The 25619-nt window shown below is 38.9% G+C and overlaps 1 protein-coding gene across 3 annotated transcripts in view; it reads left to right on the top strand.

Moving 5' to 3' along the window:
- Positions 1 to 25619, top strand: part of FAM102B (family with sequence similarity 102 member B) — an 81369-nt gene that overhangs the window by 38468 nt on the left and 17282 nt on the right. The window contains exons 2-5 of one of the 3 annotated variants that reach the window (XM_027536341.1): positions 1061 to 1181; positions 7088 to 7117; positions 12644 to 12760; positions 17102 to 17148. In XM_027536341.1, coding sequence (XP_027392142.1) covers positions 1061 to 1181; positions 7088 to 7117; positions 12644 to 12760; positions 17102 to 17148 — 315 coding nt within the window. The remainder of the gene's footprint in view (positions 1 to 1060; positions 1182 to 7087; positions 7118 to 12643; positions 12761 to 17101; positions 17149 to 25619) is intronic. The other 2 variants (XM_027536342.1, XM_027536343.1) reach the window with 2 other exon arrangements.

The raw sequence follows: 25619 nt of genomic DNA, 5'->3' as shown, positions 1-25619 counted from the left end.
TCAGCATCAGTCCTTCCAATGAATATTCAGGACTGATTTCCTTTAGGATAGACTGGTTGGATCTCCTTTCAGGCCAATGGACTCTCAAGAGTCTTCTTCAACACCACAGTTCAAAAGCATCAGTTCTTCGGCACTCAGCTTTCTTTATAGTTCAACTCTCGCATCCATGCATGACTACTGGAAAACTCATAGCTTTGACTAGACGGACCTTTGTTGGCCAATTAATGTCTTTGCTTTTTAATAAGCTGTCATAGCTTTTTAATAAGTTGGTCATAGCTTTTCTTTCAAGGAGCAAGCATCTTTTAATTTCATGGTTGCAGTCACCATCTGCAGTGATTTTGGTGCCCCCCAAAATAAAGTCTGTCAGTGTTTCCACTGTTTCCCCATCTATTTGCCATGAAGTGATGGGACCGAATGCCATGATCTTAATTTTCTGAATGTTGAGTTTTAAGCCAACTTTTTCACTCTCCTCTTTCACTTTCATCAAGAGGCTCTTTAGTTCTTCTTCACTTCCTCACCTATAAAGTGAGGATAGTGCCAGCTGCCGAGGTTGTTACTCCTGGGGTTGTTGTGAGATTAAATAACATGTGGTGAACTGTCCATAAATGGTATCTGCTGTTGCTCTTGTGACTGGAATAGAAGTAAAGCTGTGACAGTAGTTGTTTTAGAATAAGTATTTTTATATTTCTATCTTTTACACTAACTAAACTCTAAGCCCAATCAGGTTAAAAAATAGTTATTCTGATCTTCATATTTTAATCACCTAGCACATACTCATCACATCTAATATAAACAAATGTGTATTGTGTATTGAATGAATGGTGAAGCATCATTCTATATTGATTGAATTGATAAGTAAATTCACTATTTTTCAGTTGCCTGTGAATAATTAAAACTTTCTGAAGATTTTCAGATTACACGATTAGGAATTTGTTTTCTTCATATTTCATAGTTTCCAAATATTTACATTATGGACTTGCGTGAAATAGTGTGTGTGTGTTTTAACATGTCATCCATGCTATCATAGTTAATTAACTGGTTCTTTTTTTTCCCCCCTCAGGGAGGTGGTGCAAGCAAACTGTGTTCACTGGAGAAAGAAGTTCTCATTTATGTGCAAAATGAGCGCCAGTGCCACCACGGGTGTCCTGGACCCTTGTATCTACAGAGTCTCTGTGAGGAAGGTATAAGAACAGCCTGTTCCTTCTCTCCTTTCAGAAACCGTGGTTGGTTCCATCGTCACTGACTCACTTTAGCTCTGCTTTACTGTTAGAACTGTTATAAATTTCACTTCATACCTGCAGCATAATTTACATTTCTATGATAAGTATGATGAGGAATCTAAAGAAATAAAATATTATCAAGATCCTTCATCTCATTATCATTATGCATATAATTAATAATCTTATTTCTGTTAGTTTAGGGGCCATAATAGGTCTTTGTCCTGCCATTCATTGTTTCTCTGCTTTATTAGGCACTGTTTTTTTAGGGACTTTACATATTTTGTGTCTAATAACAGCCCTGAAAATGTGTTATCTTTTCCGTTTTCAGGAAAACCAAGGCTCAAAGAGGTTGTTACTTGCACAAACTCACTTTGCTAATAAATGATAAATTAGGAACTCAAGCACAAATCTTTCTGATTTTAAACCCATGGTTTTTTTTAAATGTCATTTCTATTTACTAAGTTGAAGCATATTACCAATAATCTATAAAAATTATAATCTCAGATTGTTTCAATGTAATACATTGTAAACTTAAAATAGAAGTGTATGTCTCTCTCAGGTAATAGCCAAGGAATCCAGGGCTGGTAGAGCAGCTGTGACATCCTCACTGTATGATGCCCATTTTTAGATCCAAGGAAGTTGCTCTAGTCTTGTTATCTCTCCACCAGTGAGAAAGAAGGAAAAGCAACGAGAGAACAAATGCATTCCTTTTTAGGGCATGACTCAAAAGTGCTCATACTGGTTAGAACTTAGTTACATGATCACACCGAACTAGAAGAAAAGCTGCGAATGTAGTCTCAACCTGAGTGATGTCAGATTCCAACATTAAAGAAGGAAAGAACAGATACTGGTGAACCACTAGTATTCTCTTACCATGCTTGGTATATGGAAGTACTTACTGAACTTACTGTACCTTATCCTAATTATTATGTAAAAGTGAGAACCCATAAAGAAAAATTAGTAAAGCCAACTGTATAAATACTATCTGCATTGCAAAACATACTTTAAGATATAATGTTTAACCAAATATCTGGGCACCCCATGACCCAGTCTAGTTGACACATAAAATTAACTGTACAGATTGTCACTCACTCAGTCATGTCCAACTCTTTGCGACCCCATAGACTGTAGCCCGCCAGGCTCCTCTGTGTGTGAAATTCTCTAGGCAAGAATACTAGAGTGGGTATCCATTCCCTTTTCCCGGGGATCTTCCCAATCCAGGGATCGAACCTGTACCCTCCGTCATTGCAGGCAGATTCTTTACCGTCTGAGCCACCAGGGAAGCCCTGAAAGTAAAAAACCCCTTTGTTAGATTGTGAGGGCTGCTACAACAAAGTATCACAAACTGAGTGGATTAAAACAATTTATTTATTGTCTCACAGTTCTGGAGGCCAGAAGTCCAAAATCAAGATGTCAGTAGGGCCATGCTCTCTCTGAAAGCAAGAAGGGAAGAAACTGTTCAATGCCTTTCTCTTAGTTTCTTAGTCTGAGGCTTTCCTCGACCTGGAGCTGTATCACTCCAGATGCATGGCTGTCTTCTCCCTTTGAGTCTTTGTATCATCCACCTGCTGTGCGTGTCTATGTTCAGATTTCCTGTTTTTTATTAGGACAGCAGTCATATTGGATTAGGACTGCATTTTTAACTTGATTATCTGTGTAAAGCCTCCTCTGTTTTCAAATAGGGTCATATTCTGAGGCTCTGCATATTAAGATTTCAGTATTTCTTTGGGGAGAGCACAGTTAAATCCATAACAGACCCTAAAATTATAATAAACTTGGGAATTTATGCTTCTCAAATTAATGAACTAGCTTGTTACAGGCCACCCTTCCCTCTGAGAAGGGTGAACTTTTCCAAAAAACCATACAAAATATTAAAAATAGCTGCTTGAAGGCATTAGAAGCTGCCTTCAGCAAGGATTTAAGAGGTTTAGAATCAAAGACCAGGGAAGCATAAAGACATGAGCCTGACATTTGGCCTTGGTTTTACCCTCAGAGCAGTTGCTAATTTGTAAGCAGCAGCTAAGGAGCTGAGCCAAAAGCAGTGATGGAGAGGCTAAGAAGCTGAGCTAAGATGCTGGCAATTTTATAGGACTAAGGCAACAAAAATGGAGTCCAGAGCCCACTCACAGAAGGAGCCTTGGTAAATACCCTGAGTTTCTAGTTGGGACTCTGTAAGAGTTTCAGCCTAGAAAAATGAGTATAATGGCTGTAGATCAACCCTTACAAAAATTGACATTCAGCTTCCAATCAGCTTAGTCACTGCTTAAATGAAAGTGATAGGTTGACCTTTCTACTCGCCAGAAAAAAATGTTGTATCTTCTCTGGAGGAGAATAACATTACTCTGAGCCTAAAATTATTTCTTCGAGTTATCACGCACAGAAAGTTACCAAGCATCCAAAAAGACATGACTGCCTGACCAAAATCAAAAGGAAAACAAGATGATAAAAACAAACCCATGGGAGATACAGATTTGGAGAAGATGTAATAAACTTTCTACAATAATTATAATTAGTCAAGAGTATGGAAAATAAGAGTTAAAACTTAAATTGAATTTTAGAACTGAAAAATACAGTAACTAAAATTTAAAACTAAGTAAATGAAACTAAATCTCAACAAATGTATTTAACATCAGGTTTGTCACAACTGAAGAACACTTTGGAAAATAAAACAGAAGAAAATATCAGTAGGGAGTTTGGGATTGACTTGTACACACTGCTATGTTTAAAATAAATAACCCAACAAGGACCTACTATTTTTTAAAAATGGAGAGACAACAAGAGATAGATAAGGAATTATACGGATAAGATGAAATTGGCCAAGTGTTGATAATTCTTAAAGCTAATTGATGGGTTCATGGGGATTTATTATACTACTTCTTCCACTTTTGTGTATGTTTGAAATTTTCCATAATAAAAGAGTTTTAAAAAATTATAAAGGAAGAAAGAAAATATAAGTGTGGGACACACAGAACAGGGTGTAAGACACAGAAAACAATATAAAGGTCTGACATATATATGACATGTATGGAGCCCTGAAAAGAGAGGTGAGAGTTTGTGGAGATTGTGGCTGAGAATCTTCTAAAACTGATGAAAGATATTGAGCCACGTGTTCAAAAGTCACAAAAAACAAATCTAACATGTTTAAAGATAGACCACCAGCCTAGCTGGAACATGGAACACATGGAAGTGGAAGTTCTTGGTGATGAGATTGGAGGCACTGGATCAGCAGGGCTTTATAGGAGTTTAGATTTTATTCCAATTGTATATTTGGAATACATTTGTTTGTAATTAGAAATCAATTTGAGGATTTTAAAAAGGAGAGACATGGTCTTCTAAGATGACTTTTGCTGCTGTGTGGAGGATGAATTGCAGAAGCCACTTAAGTGATTGGGATAGTTTGGATGAGGAACGCTTATGTTTTGGCATGGAGTTATAACAGTGGAGGTGGTATGATTCAGGATGTATTTTGGAGGTAGCCCCCTACTAATGGATTGGGTATGGTGAATGTGGGAAACAAAATTAAGAATAACTCTTAGATCTTTTTCTTGAGCATATGGGTAGATGATTCAGCTGTTTATTGAAATAGCAAAGACATGCATTGGAGCAATTTGGGGGGGCAGATAAATAGAGATCAGTAGACCTATTTTGACCACGTTAAACTTGAAGTGTCTATGAGACATCAGGGGCTTCCGCAATGGTTCAGCAGGTAAAGAGCCTGCCTGCAATGTAGGAGCCCTGAGTTCAATCCCTGGGTCAGGAAGATCCCTTGGAGGAGGGCATAGCAACCCACTCCAGTGTTCTTGCTGGTAAAGTTCCATAGACAGAGGAGCCTGGCGGGCTATAGTCCATAGGGTCACAAAGAGTTGAAGGTGACTCAAGTGGCTGAGCACACATGAGACATCAAGTGGACATGTCATGTAGGCATTTAAAATACTAATATGGAACTCAGAGGAGAAGTTCAGACTAAAGATTTGAGTCGTCGGCATACAATTCTTATTTAAAGCCATAGACCTGAATGGGATAGGTCAGCGAGAAAGTGTAGATAGAGAAAACAAGAGGCCCTAGACCAAACACTTAGAAGTGGTATTAAATTACTTAGCAAGTACAAGAAAGGAGCAAGAATTCATATATATCATTTCTCATATACTTTTGGCCAGATCTTAGTGACACTGCTATAGTACAAAAAGAAAGTGAAAAATGTAGTCAGTTACTTTATTTTGGGTAGCCAAAGCCCAGCTAAAAATAGAGGATTCTATTATAATGGAGAGGGAAAGAATGTATATTTAGGATGCAGCTAGCATACTTTCTACAGAGGTTGAATAAAGGAGTAGTAGGTCTTGCAAAGGAGAGTGAGAAGTAGCCGGGGAGGTAGGAAGAAAAGTAGACAATTGTAGCACCTTGGAAGTTTCTAGAAAAAAAAATCTTACTAAGAAGGAGGCAGAGAGCTATTTTGGAATTAAGTAAGATGAAGCCAAAGCCTTGGGCTTTAATAAAAATGGAGTTCATTGGTAATCTTAAGAGCCACTGCAGAGGCACAAGGAGCAAAAACCCAATTAGAGTTACTTTGAAGAGAGAGTAGGGTACAGCAAATTTTGGTAAGTCTTTTGGAAAATCTGGCTGTAGAAGGGAGCAAAGAAAAGAATTATCTAGTAGAGACTAGGATTATCTAGAAAAAGTTTTGTTTTGCTTTGTTAAAGAAAGGCACTATTACAGATACGACAGTAACTTTATAATAAAGGAAAACTTGGTAATTCATAATGGAGTACACCTGGTGGCATGACTAAAGGGGCAGAGAAGGGGAGGGATAGCAAATATTCATGAGCAATAGAGTTTACCATAGATTAGCTCTCAGCTTATTTAAGTTCACCCCTTTAAAGATGGAAATGGTACATAATGCATTGTGCATCTTGGTTTATGAAGGATAAGAAGATAACTCCATTCAGCAAACACATGTACAGAGTATATACTGTGTGATAAGCAGTGTCTAAGCATTTTAAATCTTGTATCTGTGTGATGTCCCAAATTGAGGGATTTGGCAAATTAATGTAGTTTATATATTTTAAAGTAAAGTGTTAAGACATGTATATATATTTTTATTATTTTTCACTTTTGCCAGTTTTGTTCACATTAGATAAGAGTTAGACAAGGAAGTTTCTACTATATTACCATGGGACAATGTTATATGTTTTAGGTGGGAAAAAGTAAGGTATATGTATTATGTTAAGGTATATGTATTATGTATATGTATTATGTTAGTATAATACATATACCTTACTTTATCTGAGTAAAGGGGGAATAAATATATATACACACACATACACATATACACATCTAAAAATTGCTAACAGTGGTTGTCTCTAGGGTGGGGATCTCCACTCTTGTTGAAATCTTTGTGCAGTGTATTATTAATATGCTTAATTAAGTAAATAATTTAACCTTTCTTTGGTGATTCAGGTTATTGCAATGTGTCCAGAACACTTTTCGGCAGTTTCTTCTTCAGCAAATAGATTAAATGTTAGTTTGTCTTCTCACCATTTGTCTCCTTCAAATTTAAGTTAAATTCTAAATAAAAACTCTGGTTACTTGCCAGAGGGAGGTGGGGGACATCCAAATAGTTGGATTTAAGATCATCAGAACTTTAGTTTATACTTGAAGTGAAAGTGTAGTTGCTTAGTCATGTCCAGCTCTTTGTGACTCCATGAACTGTAGCCCACTAGGCTTCTCTGTCCATGGAATTCTCTAGGCAAGAACACTGGACTGGATTTGCCAGCATATAAATAAATACCTACCTCAAAACTATTTGACATATATTTAATTTTAAATCATTAGTCGTATGATATCCTTATAGTGTTTTTTATCTTTGGCAGGAATTAAAAGGTGGAAAAGCTTATGCAAAGGTAAGTTGGTCTTCTTTAACTCTTTTGGAATTTGTAATATCCCTCATTGCCATTTATAAGCCTAAATATTAAATGGTTTGCTTTTCTAATTGCTATTCAAGCATGGATGTTTTTAAGTGAGCAATTTGGAGATTAAATAGTTGGATCCAACAATAAATTATAGGCATATTCTTTATAAATGCTGATTATGGGATGTCATTAAGTTTAAACTTCCTTGCTAGAAGACAATCTCTGGTTTGCATTAAACAATAGCAACTGTTAATTTGGTTTCCCCAGGATGTAGTCTCATTCCCACCCAACCCCCAGTGGAATAGGACTCCCCACTCTGTGCTCGTTTAGCATTCTCTATACTGTCTTTGCCCTGGTGGCTCAGAGGATAAAGCGTCTGCCTGCAATGCAGGAGACCCAGGTTCGATCCCTGGGTTGGGAACATCCCCTGGAGAAGGAAATAGCAACCCACTCCAGTATTCCTGCCTGGAGAATCCCATGGACAGAGGAGCATGGCGGGCTACAGTCCATGGGGTCGCAAAGAGTTGGACACGACTGAGTCACTTCACTTCACTTCACTTCATACTGTCTTTTATACTTTTATATGGAATTACTAATGAATGTGCTCACTTTTTGCTAGATAGAAGGAATTAGTAATTAATAATACTACCAGAAACCCACATACTGTCTTTTATTTCTAAACCTCTTTATTTTCTAAACCACATACTCCTCTTTTTTTTTCTGGTCACACCATGATGCTTGTGGGTTCTCAGTTCCCCCACCAAGGATTGAACCCAGGCCACAGTGAAAGCCCAGAATCCTCACCATTAGGCGATCAGGGAACTCCCCACTCTCCTTTTGTATTTCCAGCCCCTGTGATGGTGTCTCCTTCAATCCAATCATCTAAGCCAAGAACTAGGGCACTAGTTTCAACTGTCAAATTACCTAACTCCCTAAAACTGGTTGGTTGCAATGTCAATTCAGATGCTCTTTGCTACAAGTAACAGAAAAGTCCCCTCACATAGAGGCTTTTTTAATCTCACAAAACAGGCAGATAGGAGATAGAGCTTCTCCAGGATTCACTGACTAGAGACTATCAAGAACCCATGTTATTTTGTTTTATATTTTTTTTTTCTTACATTCTCTATGTGATGGCTTTGTCCTTGGCTCGTCCCTTCAAGATCAGGAGGTAGCTAGCTGCTTAGGTTTTAGTCAACATATTCACATGTAACAAAGCCCAGCTGCTTTCTCCATTTATGTCTTTTTTAAGTGAGAAAACTTCCTAGATGGCCGCCAGAGGATTTCCCCGTACCTCTGATTGGCAACAGCTGGATTATATGCCCCCTCCCAAATTAGTCATGGGCAGTAGGAATGGATGGCCATGGTCAGCTTAGACTAATCACAGGTGAACTATCATCTGGAGTCGGGTTGCTTTCCTTGTGCACACAGATGAGCTAAGAGTGGATACTTAAATAAAATCACGGCTTGCTAGCAAGGAATACCAAGGCATTAAATGGTGGGTAGGCCAAAAAAAAAAAGAGTCTGCTGTGATTGACAAATCTTCATTTCTCTCTTACAAAAAGCTTTTGAAACCATCTCTTCTCTCTAGTCCCAAGACCACTGCCTTAGATTATGCCTTCATTATTTCTTATGTAAAACACACATTGGCCTCCTGTCTTTTGCTCTCTTCCTCTGTTGTCTCTCTCCAGTTCATTCTCTGTATTATTGCCAGGGGTATCATTCTAAAATTCAACGATATCATATCCTTCCTCCACTTTTAGTCCTCCAGCAGCTCTCTATTGCCTGTAAGGACAACGAAATGAAAAGTCCTCCATCTAGCATATTAGACTCGTGTTGGTTTACAGATCTTCCATCTATACGTGCACCCACCCACCCACACTCACTCATCCTTACGCTTCAGACATACTGCCCTCTGAACGTTCCTGGGCGTGCTGGGCTGTTTTAGCACTTGTGCCTTGTGACTTGGTGTTTTCCCTACCATGCACGTGCTTCTGTCAACTCATGTATCATTAAGAACTCAGCTTAGTCATCCCTCCCCACTGAGAAATGTTCTTTTTCACTCTCTTTCTTGTAATTGTGCCTTCCTTTATCCAGCACAAGATCTATCACAGTTATACCTAGAATGTATGTATCTATGCCATTTTAATGAGACAGTTATCTCAGTGAAACCAAAGAGAAAATCACAAGGAAATATGGACTCTTGTATCTCATTAGAATGTAAGCTCTTTCAAGACAGTTGGGTTTTTTTTTTAAGGCCATGTTGTATGGCTTGTGGGATTTTAGTTCCCCAACCAAGGATTGAACCTGTGCCTCCTGTAGTGGAAGCCCAGACCACTAGAGAAGTCCCAAGACAGTTCTTACCTGTGTTGTTCATGACTGGTTTTCAGTATCTAGAGATATAAAAAGTGTTCAGTAAACATTGACCTTAGTGTGCTTTTCTTCATGGAACTCACCAGATTCTTTTTTTTTTAATTTGCTTTATGCTTAGTGACACCGTAATACCAGCATTCTGGCAATGGATGGTAAGCCTTAGGGCTGTTTTTTTTGTTTGTTTTTCAAAAATATATATATAATTGCCTACCATGTGCTAAGCATTGTTCCTAGCACTACTCTTACGTGTAAGAGATACAGCAGTAAACTAAAACAGACAAAACCCCCTGCCTTTGGGGAGCTTACATTCTGATGAGGGATTGACTGAGGAGGACAGACTGTACACTAATAGATACGAAATATGTACATACATGATGTGATGATAACTACTAAGAAGAATAACGCAGATGAAGTTAGAGGGGAGGGGAGGGAGGAGGCAGGCATGCTCTAGAATGGAAGAGCATAGAAGCCCCCTTTAGAGAGATGACATTTGAACATAGACCCTAATGGAGGGAGAAAGAGTGCTAAGAGAAGCTTTAAGAAAGAATGCGTCAGGCAAAAGAACAGTGAGTACTAAAGACCTTGAGGTGGTCTTGACACTTTCAAGGAAAAGGATCTTGTGGCTGGAAGAGTAGATAAGGAGGTGAAGGGGAAATGACAAGGTGGCCGTGGACAGAGAATCAAGACAGTCAATGCAAATGTCTTTCAAGGAGTTTTGCTGTGAAGGGGGAGCAGCAGAAAAGTACAGTGGACTGGAGAGAGATGTGGGGTGAGGTTTTGTTTCCTTCTGTTCATTAAGATGGGAGAAAATCCAGCATGTTTGTGTGCTGATGGGAATGATCCAGTAGAGAGGGAAGAATCCCTGAAGCAATGAACTTGAGTAGGCAAGAGCAGAGTGCTTGACCTCAGATGGGAGCACAGCCAGCTCACTTAGGGTAAGTTTTACTTAAGTTATTACTTAAAGTAATAAATTGCTTTTATTTGTGAATGAAATAGGAGGCAAGACATCAGCAAAGAGTGTGGGTGGAAAAGATATTGGAGGTTCAAAGAGGAAGGCTCATATGTGAAATGACATAATGTGATAGGCATGATATGGCAGGGCATGTGGATGATGTGTGATCACACTGCCACAGAAGTCCTCACATGTTCATCTGGGTGTGGCTTTGCCCTGGACATCTCCTGGTTTTTTGCTGATCTCTTGGGCCAGAGTAATCACATGAAGGTTAGGTAGAAGTTACTTGTGGCTTACCGTGTTTCTGACTCCTGCCTTTGGAGCTCGTGTCCTTCAACTGATCTCTTAAGTTCTTTCCTTCATTCTTTTTGTACCAATTAAAAACTGCTAAAATAGTGCTCCAGCCTACAAGTAAAATCTTCATCTTGAATGCCATTCATACATGCATTTATATGCACTTTAAAGTGTTAAAGCAGGCATTTTAAAATCACAGCAGGGGGCTTTGCTGGTGGCTTAGTGGTAAAGAATCTGCCTGCCAGTGCAGGAGACATGGGTTCAGTCCTGGTCCAGGAAGATTCCACATGCCTCAGAGCAACTAAGCCCATGTGCTGTGCTCAGTCACTCAGCCGTGTTTGACTCTCTGCAACCCAATGGACTGTAGTCTGCCAGGCTCCTCTGTCTATGGGGAGTCTCCAGGCCAGAATACTGGACTGGGTTGCCATGCCCTCCTCCAGGGGATCTTCACAACTTAGGGATTGAACCCAGGTCTCCTACATTGCAGGCAAATTCTTTACCATCTGAGCCACCAGGGAAGCCCAACTAAGCCCACGCACCCCAACTATTGAGCCTTTGCTGTAGAGCCCAGGAGCCACAGCTGCTGAAGCCTGTGAACCTATAGCCTGGGCTCTGCAATAAGAGAAGTCACCACAGTGAGAAGCCTGCACACCACAACTAGAGAAAAGCCCATGCAGCATTGAAGACCCAGCACAGCCAGAAATAAATATTATTTTTAAAAAAGAAAAAAGAATCCCAGGAACCTTTAAAAAAAACATCACAGGATTTGAAATGTATAATACTTTTTATTATATATTCAAGGAGATGTGCTTAATTAATTACAAACTCAAAACACTTTTTGTTAATAAAAGACTATATACACTTAGTGATATAGAATAAATTTAGTTTGTTCAAAAAATAATGATATAAGGGGGATAATTTTGGGGAATGAGAAATAAAGTTGAACAACATCAGAGGAAAGACCAGACAGTAATCTTTGGTAGCTGCAGAAAATGGGGCCCAAACTTGAGTAGTAATAAGAGGGAGGAATGGGTTTGAGCCAAGCTTTTGGGTTAACAGCAGAGAAGGCTGGTGTGGGGAAGGAAAGAAGAAGGCTTCATTCATAAAGAGAGATTTAGCTCAAGGGAGACCAGTGAGGCAAATATTGTGTAAGGTGGTGAAGGAGCAGGAGCTTGTACCAAAGCAAGTGTGTGATACACTTAGGTCATTTTGCTCTCAGGTGGAGAGTGAGAACTTAATAATCTGCAACTATCTGTAGTCACCAGTGGTTAACTGGGAATAGAGCCAAACCAGAACAGGGAGAGGCGAGTCTGATCAGTTTTCTCTGTGTGTGTGCAAGTGATCAAGGTTGGTCTGTTAGTATTTCCCTTAATGTGGTGTGCTACTTGCAGTGATTTCCATTGTTTAATATACATTTTTATATCAACAGTTATATGTTTTAATGGGTAGAGAAAAATATATGGAGTAAACAAATCTGTTATTTCAGAGATCATATTACTGAAGACAAGAGTTAAATAGGTAATGAAAGTGAAAGTCACTCAGTCCTGTCCAACTCTGTGACCCCCATGGATTGTACAGTCCATGGAATTCTCCAGGCCAGAATACTGGAGTGGGTAGCCTTTCCTTTCTCCAGGGGATCTTCCCAACCCAGGGATCAAACCCAGGTCTCCCACATTGCAGGCGGATTCTTCACAAGCTCAGCCATACGTTTTTACAAAAAGTGAGCCAAGTTTTAAGACATATTAGGCAAAGAAAAACAGGTATTGTTAAGTTGGCAAAAACTGCAAATAACCGAAGTTTGAGACAACTTGGGTAGAACATGGGTTGATTGTCTTCTTTAAAGAGAATATGATAGAAGCCTACTAGATATTCTATTAATATAATTCTCTTTCTTTTCATAGCTGGGCTTTGCAGATCTAAACCTGGCAGAGTTTGCTGGATCAGGAAATACCACTCGTCGTTGTTTACTGGAAGGCTATGATACCAAAAATACAAGACAGGACAATTCCATTCTTAAAGTAAGCACATTTCCAGATTTACATGTTCAACAAATGAGATTCTCTGCCTTTAAATAATCATAGGTGTATATTGTCAGGCTTCTCAGGTGGCTCAGGGGTAAAGAACTCTCTGCGTTTGATTACCTGTGTCGGGAAGATCCCCAGGAGCAGGAAATGGCAACCCACTCCAGTATTTTTGCCTGCGAAATCCAATGGACAGAGGAACCAGGTGGGCTACAGCCCAGAGTCGCAAAGAGTTGGACATGACTTAGCGACTAAACAACAACAAACAATGTAAGGTCAAGATGGGAATCAGTACTAGGATCATAAGCTGGCCACACCACTAAAATGCACAGCACCTAGGAGGAAAAAACAGTCCAAATTACAGAAGCACTGAAAAGGAACAGATGTTCACCTTCATGATCCTAAGGTGTTTCTCTTTGGTGCTGAGAACATTCAGGGAAGAATACATACAACCACTACAGCATGAGAGCTTACTGAGCAGAAGGAGCATCATAAATGAACGCCTTACAATGTTTCCAGCTCCCAAAAGGTGATTGCCAGCACAGCTGTGGTGGGCACATAGAAGTCACTGGGTTCTCTCACAAGTGAAGTGACAGGTGGAACTCACTTTGGACATCTGCCCTACTGTTTCCAAGTACCTTCAGAAGCTCTATACCCTGGGGAACCCAGAGGGAAGACACACTTCCGAGAGTTGGTGCCAGTATTAAATGAGACCAGTGGAGAAAATGTTTGAAAAGTACTTGGATCTAGTAAAACTCACTGGATGAAACTTTTGCTGTATTTTAGTTAGGTTTACCTAACTAAATTCGGTGAGTTACCGAATGATAAGAAAGGAAAATAATCCTGAGTAAAACTAAATAGTCTGAAGTTAGCAGACAAAGAATTACCTATACTTGACAGTTTTCAAACTCACTTAGCCTGGCACATAATAGATACTCAAATCATGACTGTTGTTAAGGTTATTGTTGTTATTACCATTATCACTGGTATTTCCAGAAGAACATAATAAGATCCTATGGCTGATTTTTTTAAATTAATTATTTAAATTGGAGGCGAATTACTTTACCATATTGTAATGATTTTTGCCATACATTGACATGAATCAGCCATGAGTGTACATCTGTCCCCCATCCTGAACCCCACTCCCACCTCCCTCCCCATCCCATCCCTCAGGGTCATCCCAGTGCACAGCCCTGAGCTCCCTGTCTCATGCATTGAACCTGGACTGGTGATTTGCTTCACATATGGTAATATACATGTTTCAGTGCTATTCTTGCAAATCATCCCACCCTCTCCTTCTCCCACAGAGTCCAAAAGTCTGTTCTTTACATCTGTGTCTCTTTTGCTGTCTCGCATATAGGGTCATCATTACCATCTTTCTAAATTCCATATATATGTGTTAATATACTGTATTGGTCTTTTTTTTTTTTTCTTCACTCTGTGTAATAGGCTCCAGTTTCATCCACCTCATTAGAACTGATTCAAATGCATTCCTTTTAATAGCTGAGTAATATTCCATTGTGTATATATACCAAAACTTTCTTACCCATTCATCTGCCAATGGACATCTAGGTGCAATGAACATTGGGGTGCACCTGTCTCTTTCAGTTCTGGTTTCCTCAGTGTGTATGCCCAGCAGTGGGATTGCTGAGTTGTATAGCAGTTCTGTTTCCAATTTTTTAAGCAATCTCCACACTGTTCTCCATAGTGGCTATACTAGTTTGCATTCCCATCAACTGTGTAAGAGGGTTCTCCACACCCTCTCCAGCACTTATTGTTTTTAGACTTTTTGATAGCAGTATGGCTGATTCTTAAAAGGCAGTCAGCAACTAGAGAATAGCATTTCAAAAAGCATTAGCAAAGCTTTAAGTTCTGGTCCAACAAAACACAAAAACACTATTTCCAAATAATAGTACTCTAGGTATTCATTCCTTCATTGTTTTAGCTTTCAGCCAGAATTTGAGTAGCCACAGGCTTAGGGAGCTTAGGGAACATAATTACAGCCACGTAGCAGGAGGGTGGATTATGACATCAGGGCTCTGTGTTTGTTCTTAGACCTCTGGAGCCCTGTGTAAGCACTTCAGCTCTGCCCCACTGTTTCCTCCTCTATAAAAGGGGAATTTCAATAGTTGCCCCAGGGGGGCTGATCCTGAGGTCTGAAAGAGTTACTGTATGTGATTTTGCCAACACTCTCTAGTTGTATGAAATAGAAATCCCTTAGGTTAGCTCCTATAAAAGAGAGCTTTAGGTCAAATGCAGGGACATTTCACAGAGCCCTAGGATGGGAAGTTACAACCAGACCTGAACTTCCAGGAACTGAAGGACCTTTCTAGGGACTGTTCTTGGCTCTCTGCATTATAATTTCTGTCTGCAGACCAGCTTCCTGTGCTTACTCACAGCCTCCCTGCCTTCCTAAGAATGTCAGCTGCTAAGTGGCGTTGGCTTGCTATGATGTCAGCAAAATATGGGACGTGGAGGAGGCTATTTTTAGAGACCTTGTCTGAAAGGTCTTGGCCTGGTACGTTTCCCAAAATGTGTTTGCAATAGTAGCCTCATGGTACGCTTCAGGACAGGATGGATGTTCAACAAGATGCTAACTCCTCCTTTCCAGAAAGTGGCAAGAACATTAGTTTAAGTCACTTAGTACCTTGAAAGAGAAGCTGATCCAGCTGGTAGTAGACAGGGACTTTGAATACTTTTAAATTTTTATAGCTTTATTGAGCTATGATTCACTTGCCATACATTTCACCCAGTTAAAGTACACAATTGAATGGTTTTTAGTGTATTCAAAGGTGTGTCCAACTATTGCCATAATCAGTTTTAGAACATCTTCATTACCCCAAAAAAGAAACCTCATATGTGCTCAGTAGCAGTCACTTCCCACTTTACCCCAACTCTCTGCCCTTCCCCACAGCCCTCAGCAATCACTAGCCTACTCTCTCTCTGGATTTGCCTATTCTGAACATTTCATATAAATGGGATTATAGAATAGGTAGTATTTTGTGTCTGGCTTCTTTGAACTTAACATAATGTTTTTCAAAGTTCAGCCATGCTGTAGTATGTATCAGTACTGTGCTCCTTTTTATAGCTAAGTAATACTCCATTGTATGGCTATACCACATTTTGTTTATCGGTTAATGGTCCTTCACTTTTTTAGCTGTTATGAACAGTGCTGCTATGGGCATTCATATACAAGTTTTAGTGTAGGCATATGTTTTCTTTTCTCTTGGGCATACATTCAAGAGTATATATGCTTGGAACAGAATTCTTGGGTCACATGGTAACTCTGCTTTTAACTTTTTGCAGAACTACCTGACTTTTTCAAGTGGCTGAAACATTTTACATTCCCATCAGCAGAGTATATGGGAGTCCAGATTTCTCCAAATATTGAGCCCTTTTATTCTTTAGCTTCTTAGAATGGGGAACTTCATAGATGACCCTGTGCGTTTCATATTTCAGATGCTGCTAATAGGCATGTGGAGACTTGCATTAAGCATTTAGTCTTCAGGATAAACTTGTACAGAGATCCTCCAGAGGAAATGCCTTTACTCTTGGTGAAAAGCATTGAATAGCTTGGAGTGTCGGGAAGTCAGATATTTCTAAGCCTCACATAATGTACAAGCTTTATAAAATAATTGCTGCTGAATAAAATTTTTTTTAAAGTACATTAATGCATTCATTCTGGTGCAAAGCTAGAGCAAAGGCCAGAAGCATTCTTCTCTTAGCAGGCTACCAACAGGCACCCCTAGAAGCATCATATGGCAAATGTGTTGGAGGAAAACATTCTAGACACTTAAACAACACAGGAATCTGGGAGGAAAGACATATAAAACAGACCAGAACAGCACAGAGGATAATTACTGGTGAAACCCTTGCCTTTTTTTTCTAAGAATTTTTTTTTACATGGATCATTTTTGAAATCTTTATTGAATTTGATACAGTATCATTTCTGTTTTGTTTTGGTTTTTTGGCCGCAAAGTCTGTGGGATCCTAGCTCCCCAACTAGGGATTGAACCCTCACTCCTTGTATTGGAAGGTGAAGTCTTAGCCACTGGACCTCTAGGGAAGTTCCGTGAAGTCTATGCTTTTCATTTCTATCTTTTCCACTCTTATTTTTGCAGTTACAAAGTTTTGAATGCTAAAAATTAGTTTTAACCCATGTCTGTATAAAGCAGCAATTCAATATTGGATATAACCCAATTCAGTAATCATTGTATTTAATACTTTCTAAAACAGGCAGTAGTGGATTAGGTACTGTGGAAGGTGCATAGATTAACAGAATGTGGCTTTTCCTCTTGAGATTTTTATAATTATGCTGTTTCTTTTTCTCATGTTTAGGTTTGGATTAGTATGCAACTGATGTCTGGTGACCCATGTTTCAAAACGTAAGTTGGTGCTCAGTAAATGAGTTATTTGTCTGAAAGTATAACAGTCATATATTTATTTACATTTGCACGTTCATATTTTGTAGTGTCCGTAGACTAATACCATTGAAGGAATAGTTCCTCTTTTAGAAGACTGACCTGAACCTCATAGAAGTTACTCTTAATTCTTACCAAACAAACTCTCCACTTTCTAAATTAATTAAGCTATGGGTTTTTTGTCATCTTCAGGCTTTGGGTGAAATTATTACAAGGCAGAATTTTTAATCTGACCTCTGTGAACTTATCATTTCTTCAGTAAATACCTAATAGGTGCAATGTGCTAAGCCCTAATCTAGACACTAGACACACAGCAGTGAAAAAAAATAGATCAAGTCCCTGACATCTTAGAGCTTATAGTCTAAGAGGGAAAACAGACAATAAATGAACAAGTAAATATATGATATAAAGATGGCAATGAGTATTTTGAAGAAACATAGAGCAGGGTAGGAGGGCCATGGTGAGGAGAAGCATTGCTGTTTTATATATTATCTACCTGGTTAGGGTGATATTTGAGCAGAGCCCTGAGGGAGGTGGGAAGCATGCCATGCAGATATTTGGGGAAAGAGCATTTGAGACAGCAGTGACAAGGACAAAGGCCTTGAGATAGAAGTGTGTTTGGCAGGTTCAAGTAACTTCCAGGAGACCAGTATGTCTAGGACAGACTGAATGAAGAATATGATGATAGGAGATGAGACCAGATGATAAAGGTCTTGTAAGCCATTATAAATAATGGTCTCATAGGCCACTTATAATCTGAGTGAGATAAAAGGCTACTGGAGTGTTTAAAACAGAGGAGTAAAAATCATCAGACTTTTGGCTACTAGGTAGAGAATAGACAATTTGTGGGACCAGCAAAGGGGCCAAAGGTAGAAACAGGTACATGAGTTAGGAGGCTGTTTCAGAATTCAAGGCTTGGGGCCTGAGTAACTAGGAGAATGGTAGACACTTACTGAAATGAGAGTGCCTACAAGAGGAGCAAGTTGGGAGCTTGGATGTTGGACGTGTTAAGCGTGAGACCCCTATTGAACATCCAGCCAGGCTTTCTGAGTAGGCAGTTAGGTTTATCACTACAGCGTCCAGTAGGGAGGCCCAGACTAGAGATACAATTCAGAAATCATCATATCATCAGTACATAAATACTAATTAAAGCCATGAGCTTCGATTAAATGACCTAGAGGAAATGAGTTTAGAGAAAGAAAAGGACCACAGACTAAGGTATGGGACTCTCCTGCCTGTTAGAGGCTGGGGAGGTAGGGAAGCCCCAGCAAAGTAGCAACCAGACAGACAGGAAGCAGGAGTCAATGGAGAGTACTGTCCTGAAACCAAGTGACGAGCATGTAGGAAAAAGGAGGGAATAATCGGCTGTGTCCCACACTACTGAAGTAGGTCAAGGAAGATGAGGGCTGAGAATTGATTACTGGTGACTCTGACAAGCACTGGTGGAGTGCGTTTAGACTACAGCCACACTGGAGAGGTTAAAGAAAGTTTTGGAAGAGAAACACTGGAGATAGTATAAACAATTCTTTTGAGGATTTTTGCTGCGAAAAAGGAACAGAAAAAAATGGGGTCCTAAATAAAAGCAATGTGGAGTTAAGGGCAGGTTTCTGTTTGGTTTCTTTTTTAAAGATGGGAGATAGCGCAGTACACTTGTATCCTGACATGAATAGTCCAGTAGACAAGGAGAAACATGGTTCTGAAGAGAGAAAGGACAATTGCTAGAATAGTGTCCTTGGATTATCAAGAGGGATCAAAGCAGAGAATATGGCTACAGATGCAGATATATGAGAAGTGGAAACATACAAAAGTAACTATCAAATTATTCCCGATTTCCTAATGATATAGGAAACAAGGTAATCATTGTTTACCTTGATGGGAAACAAGGATGGGAAAGATGGAGGTGGTGTTTGAGGAAAGAAGAAAATACATGTAAAAGTCTTTTCAGGGAGTAGGAGAGTGAACTGAATGGGAAAAGGCAGTAGGATGCCTGTTAGCAATCTTAAAAACACTTTATAATTAAAAATGAAAGTTAACCAGATAGCATTTAGATATCTGAGAAAAATATGTTTAGAAAAGTAAACAATTACTTCACTATGCATCAACTTCATGTTTTTAATATTAACATCCATATAGTTCTCTACTTATATCTAAAGATGAATAAAAAAATATATATATATATATATATATGTATAGGTTGGAAAGATCCCCTGGAGAAGAAAATGGCAACTGACTCCAATATTTCTTGCCTGGAAATTTCCATGGACAGAGGAGCCTGGCAGGCTATAGTCCATGGGCTTGCAAAGAATCAGACACAGCTGAGCATACACACACCATGTCGTGCCATACATATTTTATAAAGATGAAAATATATACAGAGTGCATCAGGCAAAATGCCAGGCTGGATGAGTCACAAGGTGGAATCAAGATTGCTGTGAGAAATATCAATAATCTCAGATATGCAGATGACACCACCCTTATGGCAGAAAGCGAAGAGGAACTCAAGAGCCCCTGATGAAGGTAAAAGAGGAAATTGAAAAAGCTGGCTTAAAACTCAACATTCAAAAAGCTAAGATCATGGCATCCAGTCCCATCATTTCATGGTATATAGATGGGGAAACAATGGAACCAGTGACAGACTTTCTTTTCTTGGTCTCCAAAATCACTGCAGATGGTGACTGCAGCCATGAAATTAAAAGACACTTGCTTCTTAGAAGAAAAACTATGACAAACCTAGACAGCATATTTAAAAGCAGAGACATTACTTTACCAACTAAGGTCCATATGGTCAATACTTTTTCTAGTAGTCATGTATGGATGTGAGAGTTGGACCAGAAAGAATGCTGAGCACCAAAGAATTGATGCTTTTGAACTGTGGTGTTGGAGAAGACTCTTGAGAGTCCCTTGGACTGCAAGGAGATCAAAGCAGTCAATCCTAATGGAAATCAATCCTGAATATTCATTGGAAGGACTGATGCTGAAGCTGAAGCTCCAATACTTTGGCCACCTGATGCAAAGAGCAGACTTGTTAGAAAGACTTGTTAGCAGACTCTGATGCTGGGAAGGATTGAAGGCAGGAGGAGAAGGGACGACAGAGGATGAGATGGTTGGATGGCATCACCAATTCAATGGACATGAGTTTGAGCAAGCTCCAGGAGATGGTGAAGGACAGGGAAGTCTGGTGGGCTACAGTCCATGGGGTTGCAAAGAGTCAGACATGACTGAGCGACTGAACAGCAACAACAACACAAATCAGTTCTTGATTAAAATTATGCATTTTCCAATAATTTAGCCTTCCTATTCTTTTTTTCCCCAAATGATAATTTCCTGGCTTCTTTCCTTATTTACTGCTCTTTGGGGACTAAACAATTTTTGGTTTCTTAGGTAACAATATGTTTTCCCAGTGTAATCAGTTTAGAGTGAAATGAGAAAAAGAACAGCAAAATTTAGTAGAAGAAAATACATTCATTATTCTTTCTTAGGAGCTTTTTAATGGCTGTTCCCTTTCTGGCCCTTTCTCTGCCATTTCACCTATTTGTGAAACTCAAGTACTGAAGAGGTCCAAAATAGATCATCTTATATTCTGTATTATCTCCACAAATGTAATTCTGGTAATCTAGAGTTTATAGAGAAAGACTTTCATGACTCACTAGAATAAACAAACTTTACCTAATCCTAAGATACATAAAAGTATTTCTCAGAAGACTCAAACCCCTAATATATGTTTTCCCTTTGAGTATCTAAAATTGTGCAACTGTCTATGAAAAAGGAGCCACTGTAACACATCCATGTACTTCTTATATTGAATATGGATTGAATTGAAAAATGTTTGAACTCCTGATGAGAAAAGTGAGTTATTTTTACCAGGTTTTATTTCAGTGTATATCAAATATGTAAAATGACAGTACTTCAGAGCTGAAACAAGTGTTGGAAATTGTCTGGTGACTTTTTTTCCCAGAATACCTATCCACAGAAATCCTTGGCACAAATATATTAGGAGTCCCCTATATATCATTTTCCTGTTGAGGGGAAAAAGATATAGTACCTTACTACCCCTGAAGTTGCTAAGAGAGCGTCATGAAGCCAGTTTTAAAAGTATGAGTATAATCCAAGTTCACTTTATACCAACGAGGACCCTAAGGCACAGAGCAGTTGAGAAACTTGACTATTTGTCTGCAGGACAAAGATATAAATAAGTTTGGGAGAGGGTCATTGTGCTATTCTATCTGCTTTTGTCTGTCTTTGAATTTTTATAAGTTTTCAAAAATCTACTAGAGAAATAAATGAGTATACAGATCCTTAGCACTCTGAGTTAAATTCTAGTTTTTATATTTCATGAGCAGAAGATCTGTGACTTAGATCAAACAGTTTTTCAGAAACAAATTGTATACTAAAGCCAGTACGTGTGAAGAAGACAGCTGGTAAATCAACCTCTAACCACTTGCCCTAAACTCCATTTTATAGTTCTCTGCTGCTGCTGCTAAGACACTTCTGTCATGTCCAACTCAGTGTGACCCCGTAGACGGCAACCCACCAGGCTCTCCTGTCCCTGGGATTCTCCAGGCAAGAACACTGGAGTGGGTTGCCATTTCCTTCTCCTATGCATGAAAGTGAAAAGTGAAAGTGAAGTCGCTCAGTCATATCCGACTCTTAGTGATCCCATGGACTGCAGCCTACCAGGCTCCTCCATCCATAGGATTTTCCAGGCAAGAGTACTGTAGTGGGGTGCCATTGCCTTCTCCTTTATAGTTCTCTACAACTCATCAAATATCCACCAGCTTTCATAAAAGAATGAAACTGACTCTGAAAAGTAAGCCAACCACTAATGCTGATGAAAAAGATACTTGGAGAGAGAAGTTGTATTGGCATTTAATGATTTGGTGGTAAAGCAGATCTAGGGATGATGTAACCCTCTTGAATAGCTTAGGGCTTTAGAGCGTTCATATTCTAGAAGGAAGGCAGTTTTCCATTTCTCAAAATGATTTAATGAATATTAGTCTCCCAATTTATTTCTTGAAAGAACTCTATGATGTGATATTATTAACTTTGTAATGTCAGGACATGTCAGAGATTAAGGAACTAAGTTGTCCATGGCCCCAGGATTCACTGATTCAGTACATGTGTATTGATTGCCTACCATGTGCTAACCTTTACCAAACTCAGTTAAGACTAACCCCTTGCTCTGAAGGATTCACTATTTATATGGGCGACAGCCACACAACATAGGATATTATTGAGGCATAGAGGATGGAGTCCTTAACTCTTCTTCTTTGAAAGCCAGGAAAGTCTTCACTGAGGGGATGACACTGTGCTAAGTTTTAAAGAATGAATAGGAAAACCATGAAGCAGGGGAGGTAGGTAGAGACATTTCAGGAAGAGAAAACAGCTTGCATAAGTTTATAGCATTGTTACAGGGCATGGAGAGAATATTTTTGAAATACCAAGCAGGTAGTAGTGTCGTTTTAGGAGATCATTTTTCACATACTTTTAACATTGTTGTTGTTGGTTGGTTGGTGAGTCATGTCTGACTCTTCTGCAATCCCTTGGACTATAGCCTACCAGGCTCCTCTGTCTATAGAATTTTCCAGGATCTTCCTGATCCAGGGATCAAACCTGCATCTCCTGCATTGGCAGGTGGATTCTTTACCACTGAGCCACCAGGGAAGCCCACTCTTACATTACTTGAAATTCAGACACAACTGAGCAACTAAGCACACAAAATAATCCCATTCCTTTCATTCTGAAATTGAACTACATTAAACAATTTTTGATAAGAGATACAAAAACATTTTCAGAACAAAAGGGGTAATTTAGAATAAAAATGTGGCACATGATCAGCACTCAGTGATTATGGATTTAACACCACTGAGTTGTCTAGGGAGACTGAGATTTCAGATTCTAAATTTGCCTTAATGTCAGTCCCTATAGTTGATGAATTTTCGCCATAATGCCTAGTTGCCCCAGTATTAAAGCAGTTGGTACAGATGGCTGAAACTATCAAGGGTTGGGGGTCTTAAGATTTTTTGAGACTGCAGAACAAGTGGTGCCAAGTTGAAGGAATAGCTCAAAATATTATGGTTGTGAAGTCAGGCTGGACAGGAAGGAGCAGAGCCAGAGGGAGACTGATGGAGAGGGAGAAGGGTGAGAGTGTTGAAGGGTTGGAAAGCAGGTCCAAGAGGTAGAGGGGTGGAGACACCACAAGCTGGCCACCTATGAAAGGCAAAACAAAGGATCTGGCTTTAAAAATACAAGAATTTAGATAGGCAGGCATGGGTCACCATCGGTGATTAGTGACTGTGGCTATACACTCCATTCTTGGTATTTATTTTACATATTATATAGTTTTTCCCACAGATTATTATGATACTGAATATTATTCCCTTGCCATACAATAAATTCTTATTGCTCACCTATTTTGTGTATATAATCATATGTATCTGTTAATCTCATACTCCTAATTTATCCCTCCCCTTCACCTTTGATAACCATAAATTTGTTTTCTATGTCTCTGTTTTGTATATAGATTCATTTTGTTTTATTGTTTTAGATTCCACATAAAAGTGATATCATCATGTTTGTGTTTCTGTATCTGTCTTCACTGAGTGTTATATTCTCCAGGTTCATCCATGTTGCTACAAGTGGCAATATTTCATTTTTTTTTGGTTGAGTGATATTCCATTGTATTTATGTACCATGTCTTCTTTAGCCAGTCATCTGTTGATGGGTACTTGTGTTGTTTCCATGTCTTGGCTAATGTAAATAAATAGTGCTGCTATGAACACTGGGGTGCTTATTATGTCAGAGAATGTTTTACCTATGTTCTCTTCTAGGAGTTTTATGACAGCATGTCTTACATTTAGGTCTTTAAAACATTTTGAGTTTATCTTTGTATGTGATGTGAGGGAGTGTTCTAATTTCATTGACTAACATATAGCTCCCCAGCATTCCCAAGACCACTTGTTGAAGGGTCTGTCTTTCCTCCATCATATATCCCTGCCTCCTTTGTCATAGGTGTAGGTGTGTGGGTTTATTTCTGGGCTCTTTGTTCTTTCATTAACCTATATGTCTGTTTTTGTGCCAGTACCGCACTGTTTTGATTAATGTAACTTTGTAGTATGATCTAAAGTCTGGAAGTGTTACACCTCCACCTTTGTTCTTTTTCCTCAGGATTGCTTTGGCAATTTTGACTCTTTGTGGTTCCATATACATTTAAAGATTATTAATATTTGTTCTAGTTCTATGGAAAATACTATGGGTAATTTGATACAGATTGTTTTAAATCTGTAGATTGCTTTGGGTAGTATGGCCATTTTAACAATATTTTTCCAATCCAAGAGCATGGTATATCTTTCCATTTCTTTGAATCATCTTCAGTTTCCTTTATCAATGTTTTAGTTTTCAGTGAATAGTTCTTTCACTTCCTCGGTTAAGTTTATTTCTAGGTTTGTTTCTTTATTTTTTATCCAATTTTAAATTGGATTTTTTTTAGTTTTTTGTATTTCACTGTTAGTGTAAAACAGTGAGTTCTATATATTAATCTTGTATCCTGCTATCTTCTTGAATTCATTTGTTAGTTCTAATAGTTTTTTGTGGAGAGAGAGGCAAAACCTAAGATTCTAGTTTGGTGACTTTTGGATTGTGGTGGCATTCACAAAGGGACTATAAGAAGAAAACAGATTTGGGAAAAGAATATGAGTTGAATTGGACAAAAAATTGCAGGATAAATAGTTAGATATCCTAATAGAATATGCAGTTGTGGAATTTAGGAGACCCTGGAATAGGAATAATCTATCAATTAAATAGGTTTAATGCAAATCTTTCATGCAAAGATAGGCACAATAAAGGACAGAAATGGTATGGACCTAACAGAAGCAGAAGATATTAAGAAGAGGTGGCAAGAATACACAGAAGAACTATACAAAAAAGATCTTCATAACCCAGATAACCACGATGACGTGATCAATGGACTACAGCCAGACATCCTGAGATGCAAGTCAATTGGGCCTCAGGAAGCATCACTATGAACAAAGCTAGTGGAGGTGAGGGAATTCCAGTTGAGCTATTTCAAATCCTGAAAGATCATGCTGTTAAAGTGCTGCACTCAGTATGTCAGCAAATTTGGAAAACTCAGCAGTGGCCACAGGACTGGAAAAGGTCAGTTTTCATTCCAATCCTAAAGAAGGGAATGCCAAAGAATGTTCAAACTACCACACAATTGCACTCATCTCACATGCTAGCAAAATAATGCTCAAAATTCTCCAAGCCAGGCTTCAACAGTATGTGAACCATGAAATTCCAGATGTTCAAGCTGGATTTAGAAAAGGCAGAGGAACCAGAGATCAAATTACCAACAACCGTTGAATCATCAAAAAAGCAAGAGAGTTCCAGAAAAACATCTACTTCTGCTTTATTGACTACGACAAATCCTTTGACTCTGT

The sequence above is a fragment of the Bos indicus x Bos taurus genome, chromosome 3 (genome assembly GCF_003369695.1).
Source record: "Bos indicus x Bos taurus breed Angus x Brahman F1 hybrid chromosome 3, Bos_hybrid_MaternalHap_v2.0, whole genome shotgun sequence".
Taxonomy (NCBI): Eukaryota; Metazoa; Chordata; class Mammalia; order Artiodactyla; family Bovidae; genus Bos; species Bos indicus x Bos taurus.
The sequence above is the reverse complement of the archived record's forward strand: the minus strand, read 5'-3'. Positions and strand labels throughout refer to the sequence as shown.